Source organism: Chelonia mydas, chromosome 2 (assembly GCF_015237465.2).
Source record: "Chelonia mydas isolate rCheMyd1 chromosome 2, rCheMyd1.pri.v2, whole genome shotgun sequence".
Taxonomy (NCBI): Eukaryota; Metazoa; Chordata; order Testudines; family Cheloniidae; genus Chelonia; species Chelonia mydas.
The window spans coordinates 36,153,711-36,171,276 of NC_057850.1; the positions used below are offsets into that span (position 1 = coordinate 36,153,711).

At 41.3% G+C, this 17,566-nt stretch overlaps 1 protein-coding gene across 3 annotated transcripts in view; it reads right to left on the minus strand.

Moving 5' to 3' along the window:
* The window catches only part of ATP6V1C1 (ATPase H+ transporting V1 subunit C1), a 39,959-nt gene that overhangs the window by 11,723 nt on the left and 10,670 nt on the right, over positions 1-17,566 (minus strand). For all 3 annotated transcript variants that reach the window (XM_037892165.2, XM_037892164.2, XM_037892166.2), the window contains exons 2-6: positions 16,978-17,160; positions 13,198-13,265; positions 8,436-8,521; positions 6,651-6,745; positions 1,266-1,357 (exon numbers count right to left, since the gene is read on the minus strand). In XM_037892165.2, the coding sequence (XP_037748093.1) occupies positions 1,266-1,357; positions 6,651-6,745; positions 8,436-8,521; positions 13,198-13,265; positions 16,978-17,109 (473 nt within the window). In that variant the 5' untranslated portion in view covers positions 17,110-17,160. The remainder of the gene's footprint in view (positions 1-1,265; positions 1,358-6,650; positions 6,746-8,435; positions 8,522-13,197; positions 13,266-16,977; positions 17,161-17,566) is intronic.

Sequence of the window (17,566 nt, forward strand, 5' to 3'; positions counted from 1 at the left end):
GTTCCCATGAGCCCCCCCCCAACCCGCCCCCCCGGTTTACCTGTCTGCAGCGCGGGTGGCCCTCCTCGCGCCCCTGCTCACCTCCGCCTCCCTGGGCCTGAGCAGGAAGCCACGGCCTGCTTCTCAGCCCTCCCCGGCTTCCCGCGCGAACAGCTGATTCACAGGATGCCTGGGGGCAGGGGGTGGAGAAGCAGGGCGGGGCAGCACATTCAGGGGAGGAGGAGGAGGAGGAGGCGGAGGCAGAGGGGAGGTGAGCTGGGGCTGGGGCTGGGGCTGGGAGTAGGGCGGGGAGCTGCCGGTGGATGCTCTGCACCCACCAAATTTTCTACTTGGGTGCTCCAGGGCTGGAGCACCCATGGAGTTGGCGCCTAAGGTGCCACTTTTGGCCACTTAAATTTAGAAGCCCTTTTAGAACCGGTTGTCCCTTGTGGAACAACCGGTTCTAAAAGGGCTTCTAAATTTAACAACCGGTTCTAGCAAACCAGTGAGAACTGGCTCCAGCTCACCACTGCTCCTGACCAATCCATATGTGAGGGTTTGCGATAAAAGTTCCTAAGTCAATTACGTGTTTTTAAGTCCCATTTTAAAAAATGACTTTAAGAGGCAAAACTACAATTGACTATCAGAGAGACTTAGGAGCCCAAATCACTTCTGAAAAATGTATCCTTAGGGCTTGTATATAGCCACTGGGCATACCCTCCCATAGTGCATGCCTCCACTCAGGAAACACCATAGTCTGGTTACATTAAGGACCTTTCACACGCAGAGAGGAAGGACAGAATGTTACCCTCAGTTACTCCGATTCCCTATTTTCATTACGTTTTATCTTTACCCATCTAAGACACTGTATCTACATTGCTCAACTAATCTGGGTTTTTGGGGACAAGTCACCTATTACTGGAGGAATATATCAAGTTCAATATTAATTGGTTTCTTCAGACAGTAATAATAAAAGGAGAAACTTCCTCAAGAGAAGTTTAGGTAGATACTTAAATTATAAGGAAACCAATAGCAACAGAATCAGGTAATTAGTAGCATTATTCAAGTAGAATACTGTTTGCATATAACTATAGTGAAGTAAAAATTGCTATTTTAGGCCTGTGCACCCCCGTAAACAAGTTAATTATCATGACACACCAGAATTCTGAAACATAGGCACCTCTAAAAACCTACCAAGCTGAAATATAGTATATTCACATTACCAACACTTTGCAGTTAAACTGCCATTTTTTTGTGCTGCATTAGCAAGGTCTAAGATCACTTACGCATTCTTTCTTTCCAAGTTCTGAAGGTTGCCTTTCAGATTGTTATATGCTGATGCTCTTGATTTTAAGTCATTATCAATCTGGGTTACTCCCTTTAAAACACAAGATTCAAAAATCAAATTGTTCACTTTAAGTCTCATAAAAGGCTACATTTAGCAAACAAATTATTTTTTAAATTGTCTCTAAGAAAAAGTTAGAGATTTCATTATTTGTAAGCAGAAATTTGACAAAATTGGAAAAACAAAGCACTGAACAAGTTGTATTGCTACACAATTCTAAAACTGGGAACACATTGCAATCATCTCTAAGGAAATCCAGTGAGTAATGTAGACTGGAACTTGCCATTTATGAACCACAAGTTCTATGCTGACATGCGGTTTTTGTTTTCAGAAGTGGCATGAAGTGATGCACACTTCACTCACCTCCCCCTTACCAAATAATATTTCATCTGTATTTTCATGTCAACTATCTTTACAAGATATTTAATTTATTCCAGAAACTTTCAGAGACCCCACAATCGAAATTGTTCATCCATTTTGCTTTGTGCTTCTATAGTGCATTACATGTCCAAAAACACTATACAAAATATAGTCGCAGAAACAGTTTACCACAACTCTTCTGCCAGAAAACTTCTCATCCATTTAAGTGGAACTGACCAACTGCCAGTAGTGAACAGACTATTTTCTAATGCATGATCTTCACTTGTATCATAAAAAAAAAAGTGAATTGTGACCATATTTCATCCCCTTCCCAATATATCTCCATATACTCTTCTGTACACTAATGGGAGTTCAAACATGTTGCTCTGTATTAATATTAGATCCTCCAAGTTTAGTTTCCAGACTTCAAAAGGAGTACAGATTTTGAATCTTTAAAGCAGGCTCTCTCTTTACTACTACACACTAAGCTATTTACTAAGTACACTTTTAACTTCCTCCCTCTTGACCTCGATTTCTAATCATATTATTATTCCTTCTATCAAGCCATTTCTTGGCCAAAGGATGTCACTGAGGCCAAGAATTTAGTATGATTCAAAAAGGGAATGGATGTTTACATGGATACAGACTTACACTAGTTAACAACAGTATTTTAGGAAGCAATATAGAACTTCATGCTTCAGGGTTTAAGCCAGTCTGTATCAAGAAGAGACATGAATGGGGGCAGATTACACTGCCTATTGCATGGTTTCTTATACCTTCCTCTGAAGTATATGTTTCAGAGTAACAGCCGTGTTAGTCTGTATTCGCAAAAAGAAAAGGAGGACTTGTGGCACCTTAGAGACTAACCAATTTATTTGAGCATAAGCTTTCGTGAGCTACAGCTCACTTTATCGGATGCATACTGTGGAAACTGCAGAAGACATTATATACACAGAGACATATAATGTCTTCTGCAGTTTCCACAGTATGCATCCGATAAAGTGAGCTGTAGCTCACGAAAGCTTATGCTCAAATAAATTGGTTAGTCTCTAAGGTGCCACAAGTACTCCTTTTCTTTTTTCTGAAGTATATGGCACTGGACACTGTCAGACAAGATACTGGACTAGATGCACTGGGTCTAAATCCAGTATGAAAATTCCTATGTTCCAATTCTAAATATTGTCGTGTTTATACTACACCATTTTTTTTTTTGAACTAAGCAGTTCCCTGATTGTATACTTTGAAGGGAAGATGTAGCAAAGTTTGCATCAGAAAGTCACTTGCCAATTCCATTTAGGAAGTTTCAGTCCTGTTTTATATCTTGGCATAATACCAAGCTATCTCTGCTGCAGGTCTGTAGCAGTTTGTTATAACTAAAATGGTGGGGTGGAGGGAGGGCTGTTTCAGCATGTTTTATGAGAGTGTTCTTCATTTAATAAAGAGTGCCATGAGATATTTTGGCTTGTGCTGAAATTGCACTGGGCCACATCCAGTGTAATTATTGCTGGTTAAAAATCAAAGCATTTCAAAATTAAAAATCAGAGCCTGACTTATTTTATTAGCTACAGATAATTGGGTATGTCTTAACTCCTTCCTTTCTTTCCTCCAGACTATTTTGCCCCCCTTATTCATTCACTGTTTTGGGTCTGATTATTTCCAATTACATTAGCCTACATGCTAGTTTCAAATATAAGGTATCTTTGGCATTACAGACAGATTCTCTGCCCATCTAAGAGCCATCTTGTTATAAGATTCTATTAAAGATTTACATCTGTAACTAGAAGTCTAGTCTCTTAGAATTGCCTACTTCCTCCATGGCTACTCAAGCCAAGTATAACTTGTACTCCACCTTTAAGATTTAGGGGGTCACTGTGAACCTTTAATGATCTTCTGAGCTTTGATAAAGAGATGGTAAAACAGATATTCCTTTATCACATGGAATTTAGAAAGGCTCTACATGCTGGCTGCCTGTTAAGCATATTGATTTAAAAATGTTTAGATATATATATACACACACATATACACACACACACACACACACTAAAAGGACTTAGTACAGTGTACCTCTCTGGTCTTATAATTAAACTTAAAACCCACCTCTACTGCTTCTATCTCAAGTATCTAGGTACATATACATTACACAATAATATATGAATGCCTTATTAATAGACAATAGCAGCAAAGAGTCCTATGGCACCTTATAGACTAACAAACGTACTGGAGCATAAGCTTTCGTGGGTGAATACCCAGTTTGTCGGATACATGTCAGATCCAGACTAACACAGCTACCCTTCTGATTATTAATAGGTAGTGCCTTTATTTGGGCCTACGTTGTTGTCAGAGAGTTTTTCAGTATTTTTTACCATGACTGCTTCCAAGGTTAGGTTTTTTAGTTACTGGCAACAGGTGTCCCAGACCCAGTCCCAGCTCCCAGGATTATGTCTGGGGGGACTCAGCTCAGAACCTTTTTCTCCCTATGTGCCAGAGAAAACAGGAGCTTGTAGCCAGCTTCAGTTGCTTATCTTACTGGCTCCCCAGGCCTCAGCTGCTGAGCTGGTCTTCAGGTTGACTAGTTTGCCAGTCTACACTTCTGTTTCCTTTGCTCCCTGGCTGCGGGTTGGACTTGGGCTCTTTCTCAAGTCCCTGCTCCATGACTCCAGGGAACAGTGAAGGGAACATGCACTGTGATGAAATTAACTCCCCCTTGTGGGGAAAGCATCAGAGTTTTTTTAGGACAATAATATGGTAGACGAGAACCACCAGAGTTATATTTAATGCAAAAGGTATTTTGGAAGTGATCTAAAAACCTCATGCTTCAGGGTTTAAGCTAATCTTTAACTATTAGGAATCAGCAAGAAACTTTCATGTGGGGCAGATTATACCACATCTGCCTACAGTGAGGTTTCATGCATCTGGTGTTGGCCATTCTCAGACAGGTGACTGGCTAGATGAACCATGTTGTGATCTAGTATGGCAATTCCTGTGCAGTAAGAGGCAGCTGTAGGCAGGTCCTGGAAGGGTAAGACAACAGATAGAAACAAGATGTCTGGCCCTGGCTGCAGCAAAATGGCAAAATTTCATGCTATCTTGAAAATTCCCAGATATGCACAGTTGCAGAATTGCAAAGTGCATGGAGCGTGGATTGAGATCAATGTGGCTGGTCACCCCTCAGGGCTATTGTTTCAGGTTCTCTACAGACTCAAACAGATGACACTATCAGTTTACACTGTTCATTTCAGGTTCTCCGCAACTCTCAATGGCTAGAAACAGGTGGCTTTAAAAAATAAAAATAATCAAAAGTAAGGTTCTGGTGCACAGTTTTGTGGCAGGTGGGTAAGAGCTTTAACAACTTCCAAGGCTGGGAGGGAGCGGGTAGAGAAATCACGGAGTACACTGTCCTGCTTATGTTTGAGCTATTTGAAATGCAATTAAATTACACTTACGTTTGTGTAGTTCTCTAAGTGATTTCCATCCTCTACCTCTGGACAGATAAATTACTATAACTATGATTGTTTCTATAGCTAATTTCCATTGCAGGACCAATAATGAGAGAAGATACAGTGGCAAAATCTTCTGTTACTTGTCCAAGTACTCCATACTCTCTTACTTATTAAACAAAACCAGATTTCAGAGACTGTTCATTTCCTCAAGTATCAGCTCAATAAGACTTTCACAAATCTACCAGTGAAGTTACTGTAAAACTTTTTCCAGCGTTTAAATTCTAGGAGTGGATGAACATTTTACAACTGATCAATTGCCAAAAACAAATCTCTTCATTTCTTCTGCTTTCTTCAAGATTACAAAGAACTCATGACCTTACATAGTTTCACATTTTAACACAAACACATTTCACATAAGAAATATTAAGGTCATGCAGTTTTTATCAAAGCCAGAAGTCAGCCTTCATACTTCCAGTAGGACTAAAGTACTGCAGACCCAAAATATATGAAAGTTTAATTACCAAGCCTAGGAACATGATTTTTGATAAAGAGGTGATCTTAAGCTATTTATCTAATTTAAGAAATGACAGTTACTACAGCTTGAATTTAGTCTTCCATAACACTGCATCAAACTAAGTGTCAGTTACAATCTGGATCAGCTACATGGTGTATACTGGTATAACAACCTAGCAAGAAGTTCAAACCAGAGGATGCAATCTGTAAACAGCTGGGGCATGCACCCTAATTGCAGAGCACATGTCAGCATTTTAGCAGTGATCCTTCCTTTTACCTGCAACCTACTTTCATGATTCTCAGTTTTGACCAACTGAACTAAAGAAGAAAAGGAGTACTTGTGGCACCTTAGAGACTAAAATTAATTTGTTAGTCTCTAAGGTGCCACAAGTACTCCTTTTCTTTTTGCGAATACAGACTAACGCGGCTGCTACTCTGAAACCTGAACTAAAGAAGGTACTTCTATGTGCCCTGTGCAGCTGCTTCATGGTTCTCTGGATTTTCTTTTGTGCAAATTCCACCATTAGCCAGTTCAGACACCACACAGGAGAACAGAAACAAACCGTAAAGTACCCTGGAGCTATTAACGCAGTGGAAGAATATACTGAAATCTCTTGTTGCTTTAACACAAGAAGCAATAACTCAAGGGGTCATATCTGGCCTGACCTGTGTAATCCCACAGAAATCCATGAGATTATACACGGTGAGAGAACAGATTTTATTTTAGGAAGAAAAAAAGAGCACAGATACCAAATGAAAGACATAACCAACCTGCCAAACCAGAAGCAAGTTTTGTTTACATATGGTGTTAATATTGAATTTTTTGCCGTAGCCAAATACTACAGTTGTCACAGAACTGGTGATAGGTGGAAAGGAGGTGACCCTTAAGAAAATCTCTCGTTTCATAAGTAGTCCAGAGTGGAAAAAATTGAGAATCTTTGTCAAACTAAGTTCTGGTATCAAGGATGAAAGCAACACAATATATATGTAGTTTGAATTAGATGTCATCTTACCTTTGCAATTATTTCTGAAATATTCTTCAGGGACTGTTTGATTGGATACTTGGCCATATCCCACTGGAACCTTATTATATAGGTAACCAAGTCAACTAAAAATGTAAAGGAATGAATGTGTTAAATTTGGTAATAAAGAAAATAGACTTTAATACTTTACTTGTTTGCTATAGTATTGTTTATGATGCCATGGAAGGTACTGAGAAAGACTGCAGACTTTCAGATATATTGGCCCTATTACTAAGGCTGTGTCTACACTGCCACTTTCAGCGCTAAAACTTTAGTTGTTCAGGGGTGTGAAAAAGTGACAAAAAATTTAGCGCTGAAAAGCACCAGCATGCTCTTGGCAATAAAGCTATCACCCCTCATTTGCGGTGGGTTTTGGTTGTTGTTTTTTTAAAAATCGCCAGGAGAGCTCTCCCCTGGTGATAAAGCGTGACTACACTGCCCACATCACAGCGCTGCCACGGCCGCGCTGTAATGTGGGCGGTGTAGACATACCCTTAGACTTATGGTATTAGAATTTCTGATGCTAAAAAGTTATAGGTGCATTAACTGAGATTCTTGCCTTCAGATATTGACTGCTGTAGACCCTTAAAATTGAAGAAATATTAACCTGGAGAACATGGCAGTGATATCTCTTGAGAAGCAGCAAAGTGATGAAGACAAAAACAGTATGTCTGCCTACCACCTATGACAGGGATGGCCCAACTGCAGCTTGCGAGCCGCATGCGGCTGTTTTACAGTTAAAGTGTGGCTCACTAAGCCCCTCACACCTCTCCCCCATTCTCCAGCTGCCAGACTGGGGCAGGGGGCTTGTGGCTTCTGCCCTGTGGGAGGGTGGTGGGACTTGGGGCTTCTGCCCTGCTGGGGAGGTACCTGCTGGGGCTCCAGAAGGAGCAGGGCTGAGGCCCTTACCCCCGGCAGGCACGCCCAGCTCTCGAACCTTTGAAGATTATTGTGTGTGGCTGGGAGGGTCAGTAAGTTTGGCGACCCCGACCTATGGCATTCAAGTCTTGGATTTGCACAAAGCTGTTTTTTAATTTAAAAGTTAATTTGGCTCTCCAAATAGCAGCTTCATGCATAGGTGCTGGGAGCAGTTTCTATATAGGTATGTATGTATCAGATTTCCTTTTTGTTGAGCACTACTTCAGCAGTTATTTTAACTGAATTTTGTATCTATCTTTAATATCAATACCAGGCAATAGTAAACTCAGTTTGAATTTGCCAGATTACTTGGTGACAGAATGCTGACATGAGGGATCAGTGCTGTGTTCCACCATAGCTAGTCTTCTGTTTCTAAGAGAAAACTAGCTTGATAAAATGCCACTTGACAACTTGGGGGAAGGCAGAGATTCTCAGCTAGCTTATGTGAAGAACTTAGTAAGTAAAATTTGGACACCCTTTTATATGAACATAATTTATTGATGGAGTATTGGATCCTAAACAAAATCTTTAAAAATGTATAAAAAGAAAAAAATTGGACTTTAAACTGGTGGAGGTTTCAAACCACAGTACCCAAAAGGAACTCAAGGCTTTTCTTGGAAGTGGACATTTACCATACAGATCTGTACCTATATTTTCTACCCACAACTGGAGGTATCATCCCCTCCGATATAAGTGACTTATGTAAGACTGATATAAATAACTTATGCAAGAGACAGATGAAAGCATTTTCATGTTTAAACTAAGTTCTCAGTCTGATTCTTTACATGATCTGTTAAGTCGGTAGGAAAAAAAGCAGAAAATCCTGAAACACTTGAGAGAATAAAGTTAACACTTTACCTCCATTAGCCAATAGATTTTCCTGAACTTTATCTTTACTGTCTTCCAGAACATCAGCCATGTATTGGGCCACCTTCTTGACTACTCTGGAGAACCAAGATAGAGCAACAAAACATGAACTGCTTTGAGGATGAAGAAAGCACTGCCATCTTATAAGAGAATCTGTTACATTAGTCCATTGAGTCAAAGACAATTTGGCCCAATCTTTTTTAATACTGTTTTCCAAACAGTTTCAGATCAGTTACATCAAACTTAATTTTTAAATTGCGTTCCTGGAAGCCTCACCTTACAGAATTTTTCCATTTGCAGGAAGCCATCTCCCCAACAATTGCAGACATATCTGTTTTGTTTTTAAGCTTCCATAGGTGCTTGTCATTGTGATGTGACTATCTTCCAGAGTTCCACAGTATTTATATTCTATTTATATTCAGTGGGATTTGGGTGCCTGCCTCCCTTAAGCTCTTCTGAAAAATCCCAGCCCAATGAGGTTGGGAGCATGATTAGCCCTATTTAACACAAAGGAAACTGAGACACAGACTGCTTAAAGCCATGTCTACTATGCTGCTGTAACTCTGTAGCATAGACGCAGATACAGTGACAGAACGGGTTTTTCCGTCGCTATCAGAACTCCACCTTCCTGAGCATAACTATGGCGCTAAGGGGTGTGCTTTTTCACACACCTAAGCACTGTAGATATGCTAACCTAAGTATTAAGTGTAGACCAAAGTGTTAAGTGAGTTACCAAAGGCACAAAGACATACTGTGGATGAGCCAGCAAGAGAACCCAAGTCTCCTGAGTAATAGTCCAGTGCCTTAAACACAAGGCCATCCTTCCTGTCTAGGAAAGTAGAATGCTATTTTAACAGTATTTCAATCATTTACATGTACAAACCTAAAAGATTATTTGCTTTGTTTGAAAGCTTTACAACAAAGTTACCTCACCATTAATCATTTCGCTTTCCCTCCCTTTAAGACTATGTCATCAAACTGTTAACTAACAATTTTAGATTTGGATAAGACAATGGTCATCTATATTGAATGCCTTACTATGTCTGTATCAGTAAGACACACACTGGTTTAGCAGGGACACTGTGAACATAATGCTCTGAAAGGAAAAGGAGTTGTGTTTATTTAGCTCTTCATTTTAAAAAGCAGTTATGTTGCCCAGGCTACAGATACTTTCCCCAACACAAACCTCCTCAGACAACAATGAACAAACTCATGTAAAGCTATACCTAGCAATTTGTAAAATATACTACCACAAGCAACTGACTGCAGATTTGCTAAGAAAAATGTCAGCACCACTACTAGTCGGCCATTTGATTAGCTGAGCTTGAAGGCCTTACTCAAGGAAATTTGTTAGTCTCGAAGGTGCTACAAGTACTCCTCATTCTTTTTGCTGATACAGACTAACACGGCTACCACTCTGAAACCTGTCAAGAACATCTGTTTCTCATGCAGTAACTTTTGAATGTCACGTCTGATCAATTCCAAAATTTCAGGGAATGTTCTAGGCATCAGTGGCCAAAATCCTACTTATTTGGGAGAAAATTGGAAAACCAAAAGGGGAAAATTGGGGAAACATAAGAATGGCCATACAGGGTCAGAGCAAAGGTCCATCTAGCCCAGTATCCTGTCTTCCAACAGTAGCCAATGCCAGATGCCCCAGAGGGAATGAACAGAACAGGTAATCATCATCAAGTGATCCATCCCCTGTTGCCCATTCCCAGTTTCTGGCACATGGAGCTCCTGCCACCTGATTAACACAGTCACAGCTTCAAGCACCTCTACAATTCTCCACAGATCAAGCAGGTTGATGGCATTCATTAATGCCTTCCATCATAACTATAGCCTCTCATATTTCTGCTTATCCTCCCAACAGTTTAACTTGTTGGCACTCTGAATAACTCATCTTCTAGACAGAAAGAATAATGCTGAATAATGTCGGTGCCAGGGGCAGAGGCATGGTGCCTGAGGAGAAGCTTGGTGTCGAGTCCCCTACTGGTGCACTCAGTGCCATGGAGGAAGCATGTCTTTGTGCCTCAACTCCATCTCCTTCACACGGACCTCGGTGGTGCCAGAGGTGCCCGGAGCGTCATAGATGCTCACCCAAGCATATACTGGCATCAGGGGCAACGACCTGGCAGGAGACCGCCTCTGTTTTCGAAGTGTTCTCTATGAAGAAGTCTGAGCCCTCTTTTTTCATTTTTCAGAGGGTATGTCTCCTTTCCCATTTGGAGGAGTGCCCAGAGAGGCAGTCTGCTTGTCCGACTCTGGTTGGAGGGATTTCTCCATTAAAATCATTTTTAGCCGGAGATCCCTGTCACATTGGGCTCTGGCTTTCAAATTGCTGCAGTGGGGGCATTTTTGGGGGATATGCCCCTCACCCAGGCAGCGTACATGCAACGAGCATAAGGAGCCGCAGCATTTGAAGCCTGAAGAACCAGGCATCTTAGCAGGTATACCTCCCCTCAGGGGATGGTAGCTAACAAAAGAAAACTTTTCTTTTTTTTCCCCCCAATAAACTAAAACTAACTTTCTAACTATCTAATTAACTATTTTTCTAACGGTTTTAGAGAAGAGTGCTAACACTGCCCCAGAGCTCCATCTTCAGCGGAGGACATTTGAGAAGGAACTGGAGGGCTCAGATCATGCACACGCTACATGCAGCACCAACAGCACGTGCAAGAAGGCTACTGGGCACGTGCAACCAGTGTGGACACTGCTACTGTAAATCCCCGATCAACGACCGACACCTGAAGTGGAGCACCCACAGGAACAGCACTAGAAGAAGAATTATAGCATTAAATGGAAAGATCCTCTAATCTCTTCCTTTTCTTCCCCACCTAAAGAAAGACCAAACCCTTGCCCCTGAAGATAATGAGTCTTTTTTGGAATTGGTAAACTCCATACCAGACAACCCTGTAGAACAGCAAAGATGCATTCTGTTGAAACAATGGCCCTACAGCAAAATTAATTTCTTTGTAATCCTATATACTTTACCTCAGAGTTAACTAAGAAGGTATTAACTACTCCTGGGGGAATTCTGCGCCACTGTGTGCCTGAAGAAACATCTCCCCCGGCCCTGCAGATTCCCTTTGCCTCCCCCCACTAGTGCTCACTCACCCCTCCCCAGCAGCCTGGAACCATCTGTTAGGGCACCTGGAGCAGCTGTGGGAGAGAAGTCACCACACGGGGGGGTGGGTGGGGGGGAGGGGAGAGGGCAGGGGGAAGGACAGACAGAATTCCCTCTACCTTGCATGGAGCAGCCAGGGCTGGGTCAGATCAACCCCCAGAAACCTTTATGCAGGAAGCTGCAGGAAGCTCTGCACAGCAGGGGGGGCATCTGGGTGCAGGGGGTAAGACTCAGCATAGGGGAGCAGGGGTCCAGATGCACTGGTGTCAGGTGGATGGGAGAGCAGCTCCCCATACAGTGACCCCATCGCACCTCGGCCATTGGGAGAGGGGTCACTGTATGGGAAGCTGCTCCCCCTGTCCACCCGACCCCTGTGCATCTGGACCCCCACCCACACCAAAAACCCCTTTCCCCACTGAGAAGTACAAAGTTTTGCTGTGTCTGCGTTACTGAAATATGTTGTGAGGTTGGGAACACCCACAACCAGCCTTTCAGGTGCAACAATGGAGGAGCTAGACATGCTGATGGCCCATTAAAGGGAATCCACGCTCCCAAGGACTATCCCGAGAACTGTATACAATGGAGACTTCTCAGGGACAGCATGTAGACAATGGAGACTGCTTGACCCACATCATAGCAAAGGATCTTTCCAGCAAGGTGGAAGAAGCTTTGAAAGGAGGGGAAGTGATATCATCACTTGGCCTCATGCTCCCCACAATTCACCACCTGGAAACATGTTTGGTGGACAAAGACTTTGAACTGGGGAAGTAGTCCTGGGCTGGAGGAGAATTCCAGCCTGTGTACTGAAGATCTGTAACCTGCTTACATTATCAGGGTGAGACACGACTTGATTCAAATCTTGTTTAAATTTACAGAACTTACATTGTGCACTTATTTTAAATTTTCTTTGGTAACCATCTCTATCCCTTATTCCTATCACTTATAACTTCCCGTAGTTAATAAGCCTGTTTCATATTTTACCTAAAACAGCGTATTGTGCTTGAAGTGCTGGGGAAACCTCTGCTCAGTGTATAAAAGCTAGTTCAGGTCCTCTCCACATTGGGCAATAAACTTACACTGGTCAGGCTTCTGACCAGGGCAGGACGGTACATCCCTGGGGTCCTAGGCTGGGGAGCTGGGGGAATTGGCTGGAGTCTCTCTACTGTTAGTTCATGAGTGGCTAGGAGAAGCATTTATGTAACTCAGCTGGATGTGTCCCTGCCTGTGGATGTCACACAGACAGTATCTGGAGAGGTTTGTAGCTTGTCATAGCATAACAGCGTGAGAGGGAGCCCAAGTTGGTAAGCCAGGGGGCTCAGAAGTATTCCAATTCCAGTTGCACCCCAGGAAAACCCGTCATACTCACCATCACTTTCTGTGATTCTTAAGCCAAGATCTGAACACATTTCTCCTGAATCTGGCAGCACACAGCACTTTTTTTTTTTTAAATTAATTGAAGGTAACCTTAAGCCTGTTTAGATCTCTCTTTTTATAAAAAGTATACATACTACTAAACAATAGGTCAATCTGCTGAAAGGTTGACTATGGAGTTTGACATTGTGAAGGTTGACATGAAGCCTGAACAACATCAATTATACAATATATACATATATATAGTTATATTACCCCTCCACAAATGCGTCCAACTTAGCCAGTTCATCTGACAAACCAACTAAAATATCCAGTGTGCCAACCTAGAAGAGAAAAAATAATTAAAGTTTATTAATGGATTTTAGGTTCAAGTCAAGTCTTAGAGACCAAGCACTTAAAAAAGCTTTACACACTCCACACAAACCCAGACCTTAAGGATTCAAAGCAGTACAAGATGTCTGAATTTGATAATTACCACGGACTTTAATAGGAGTCACACAAATCAAACTTTAAACATTAATTGCTTCCTGAAACTACTGTCTTAGACTTGACTTAATGTAGCTTGCTACAACAGGGCTTTCTGCACTATACTCATTCAAAATCCTTTGATACTGTCCATCGATACTGAAAAGTCAATTGTGATTTGCTGCAGTCTTTTCGAGTTCTGTATGTAGAAATTGCCAGTGGTTAGTTCCAGATGCTTCAATGGAAGTTATAAGAACACTGAAGTAGGCAGATGTGGGATAATTTGCCACCCATATTAGGTCTCACTCTTATCTAATAATTAGAGATTGGTTTAAGCCCTGAAGCATGAGATTTAACATCCCTTCCAAGATTTGTTGCTATTAATTATAACAACTCTGGATACTCATTATTCATATAAGTGTCCAAAGTACAGTAATGAAGTGTAGTTTTTTAGCATTGGTTCTTACTTTTGCTACCCTCCAAAAGCAGTCATCTTCCTTTCCTTTTTATATATAAGATATTTGCAGCTACTTTTGCACATTTACTTTCAGGAGACTAAAACGTAACCATTTTAGATTCAAATATTGTGTAACAAAGTGTGGATTATATGAAATATTTTGGGTGCTAGTTATTTGATGTTTAAGTCACAGGAAGGTCTTGGAACCTCATATATGGTTAGACTTCCTCAAATATACAGACAAAAATTGAAGGGTTTTTTTGGGGGGTGGGGGGAGAGGACATGTAAAATAAGATTTTTCTGAGCTCTCTTGACATGTGCTGGTACATGTTGTTCACATAAAGAAACAAATGTTTTACAAAAAACAAGCACTAAGCCTACAACCTTTAAAAGCCATTTAAATGCTGTGATTATGTTACACTGAAAATTAAATAAAGGTGCGTTACAAACCTTTATGTAGACACAATCGTTAACCTAAGCTGTTGAAGACTCCAAATCTAACAGATTTCTGTTCTATGCACTCACATGTACATAAAAATGTGCCTCAGGTTGCAGTTTTGAATACAATCCCTGTGCCCTTTTCTTGCCTTGAGGGCTAGGGAGGGAAAGAGGATGTTTCACATTCTAATCCCTGGTAGTGGCCTACTTACAGGTTCATATACAGCCAAAAATCCTAAAGTGAATGATTTATGAGATTTTGGTCTCAACAGGGAGAAATCTCAAGAACATCTTGTGATATTTTGATGCCATCCAAACCTTAACCTAAGCTCCCTCTGCACCTGAATACAGCCTCTTTGTCCACACAATGTTTAGGCTGGAAGAATACAACTTTTGGCCATAAAGCATACACAGGAATTAGAAAGGTTATACACAAGCACAGCACAAAACAGTCCTGACTCCATGAGGAAAGAGTCTTGCTTCAGCAAGATCAGAGATAAAGGAAAAAGGGAAGAAATACCTGCTTAGATCCCCAATGAGGGGTACAATAGTAAAACCCACAGGGAGCTGTCCTTGGTAAGTATTGGCCACACCCCTGCAGACAGACAATTATTTGATTCTGTGCCAGATCCACAGATGCATTAAGCTTGTGCTTGACACAACTGAAGAGGAGAGTGAAGATTGTTTTAATCTACCTTCTACTCTCAGGATGCTGGGTCTGAAACTTCTACCAGCATAATACAGAGTATTTCCAGGGGTGCTTTAAATTATACCAGCTGGAGACGACTCCGAAGAACCTTACCACCCGCTGAGAATAAACTGGAGCATTGTGCTCTCTCACACTCGCTCCCAAGGACAGCGACAGGTAGCCGGTGGTAGGTAGCCGGTGGCCTCCTATTTAGGAATCATTCCAGTGACAGGCAGATTTTCCTACCTTCTTCCTTTTCTCCTTCCCCTTTGGTAGATTTTTCTTCTTTTAAAAGTTGATCTGGACTTATAATTTCTTATTGTTTCTGAGACCAGGATGTGCCTTTTCTTATTTAATGCACTGGCTCCCAACTGTGACTGACAGGAAGAAGTAAACCAATTCAAGAGAAACTGCTTTTCAGATTTCCTTTTCCTTGCAATGGTATCCACTGTCTCTTACTAGTTTTTTACTCTTGGGGGAATTCTGCACCATTGCACATGTGCAGAAGGCATGTTCCCTCCATAGTTTTGTTTTTTTCTATGCAAAATACAGATTCTGCTGGAGAGGTGTTGCTATTACACCTTTTGCCCAACCAGGGGTTGCTGTGGCACCAGAAGAGAGGGAAGTCAGCTGGCAGAGAAGCTGAGCTCCTCACAGCAGGGCCGGGTGACGAACCATGGGATGGACAGAGTGGGGCATACAGGGCTGCTGGGGGGGGGGCATCACAGACTGGGGTTCAGAAGGGCTAGTAGGGTGACAGACTGGGGCACAGGCTCAAGAGCTAGTGGGTGACAGCACTGAGCCAGGGGCTGAATGGGAGGGGAGCTGCAGGAACTCACGGGAACAGGGGCACATACGCCTGACTGAATGGGAGAGAGTAGGGGTCTGACAGGGTCTGCATGGGGGAGGCTTCCCAACAATCCTTTCCCCCCCTTCCCAAAAACAAACAAAACAAAAACACAACCAACCTTGTTCCATAAATCTCCCACTCACATCCAACAACCCTCCAGATTCACTCTCAAACTCCTTCTCAGCAATTACTTCCCCTCCCTTGGTTCCTCCATTACCCCTGACCACCAACCAAACCTTTGCTCTCATTCTGAGGTAAATACATTTCTGTATTGTAGGGTAAATTAATAACTCAACGTTCTGTATTAATATGCCTAGTAAGGTATCTATTTGTCCTGAATTCTTTTTTGTCTGTATTGTTAGAAATACTTGCTGACAGGTATTTCAAAATAGATTACCAAAATAATTGAAACTGGTGTGATTCTGTTTTATTTTGACCAAAAAAATGCAGAGTTTTAAAATATTGTGTGCAGAGTTTTTGGTTTTTTTTTGCCACAGAATTCCCCCAGAAGTCATTTTTCCATGCAATAACTTGGCAAGACACACTGAGGCAGCACCATTTGCACTGAAGGAGGAAGTGCTGTGTCTGGATATAGGTTCTGTCTCTGACAAAGACTCTGATTTTAATCAAGCCATTTCATGGTATCTCATGTGAAAAAGGAGAAGCAGACAATTCAGAAGTGGACCATAGAAAACTCTACCGCAGACAGCTCATATTACAAATCTTAGTTGATCAAAATACATTTATATCTTCTCCTCCATTTAACTACTAACTCATGGTTTCAACATTCTTTTTTTTCTTATGCAGCAGTTGCCAGATCTAGAAGAATGCAGTGAGTGCGGTTTATTGCATCTTCAAGCCTTGCAGAGTAAACAGAACCCAGAACTCAGAATATGTTAAGTAAAATAATTGATTTTTCAGTTATTTTCTTTAAGTGAATTTATTTCTGGTGTTCCGGTCTACATAAACTTCTAATTATCTGCAATTTTCTTCATTAAAATTAAAGTTTCACAGTTCAAACCACCAATAACTATCTAACTAGAAACATAAGTTCACTGAGTTTTTGCAGCAGAAGAATCCTGAATTAGATAAAGAAAATATGCACATTTTAGGAAATATGAGAGAGTATTTACGTACCTTTAAGTCAGGAATATTGAACTTTGAATTGGTGGAGAGATTATTATTTTTTGTAGTTGCAGCATGTAGTTTCTCCCATGTCTGTTGACATGTTTTCTCCCCAGGAGCAGAAATAAGCCAGAACTCTGTCATTTTTGTCACTTTATCTTTACACTTAATATGTCTGAAGATAGATGCGAGACACTGGAGAGAAAAAGGATCTATACTTAGCCACAGATTAGTGTCCCTCAAAGTAGTACTGTAACTTTAAAAAAAGTCTACTGTGTTTTCAAAGTACAGTTCAACACACTGCAAAAAGACTGCTAAAATACCCCGTAATGTTGTTACATTTGTTTTTTTCATTACTTGCCATTTTACTTTTAAATTACCAGCCCTGCAAACTCAACCTAGAAATTGCAAGTTAAGGTGGGTTCTTTCAACTATATAGATTCTCCAACAGGACATAATTTACAAGTCTACTGAAGGTGCACAAGTGATAACAGAATTCAGCTCAAATTCCCATAGCCATATTTACTCTGCAGTGCCAGTATAAAGAAGGGTTTTTTTAAAAAGCCCAGACAGCAAGCAAATACATCTGAATATAAAAGGA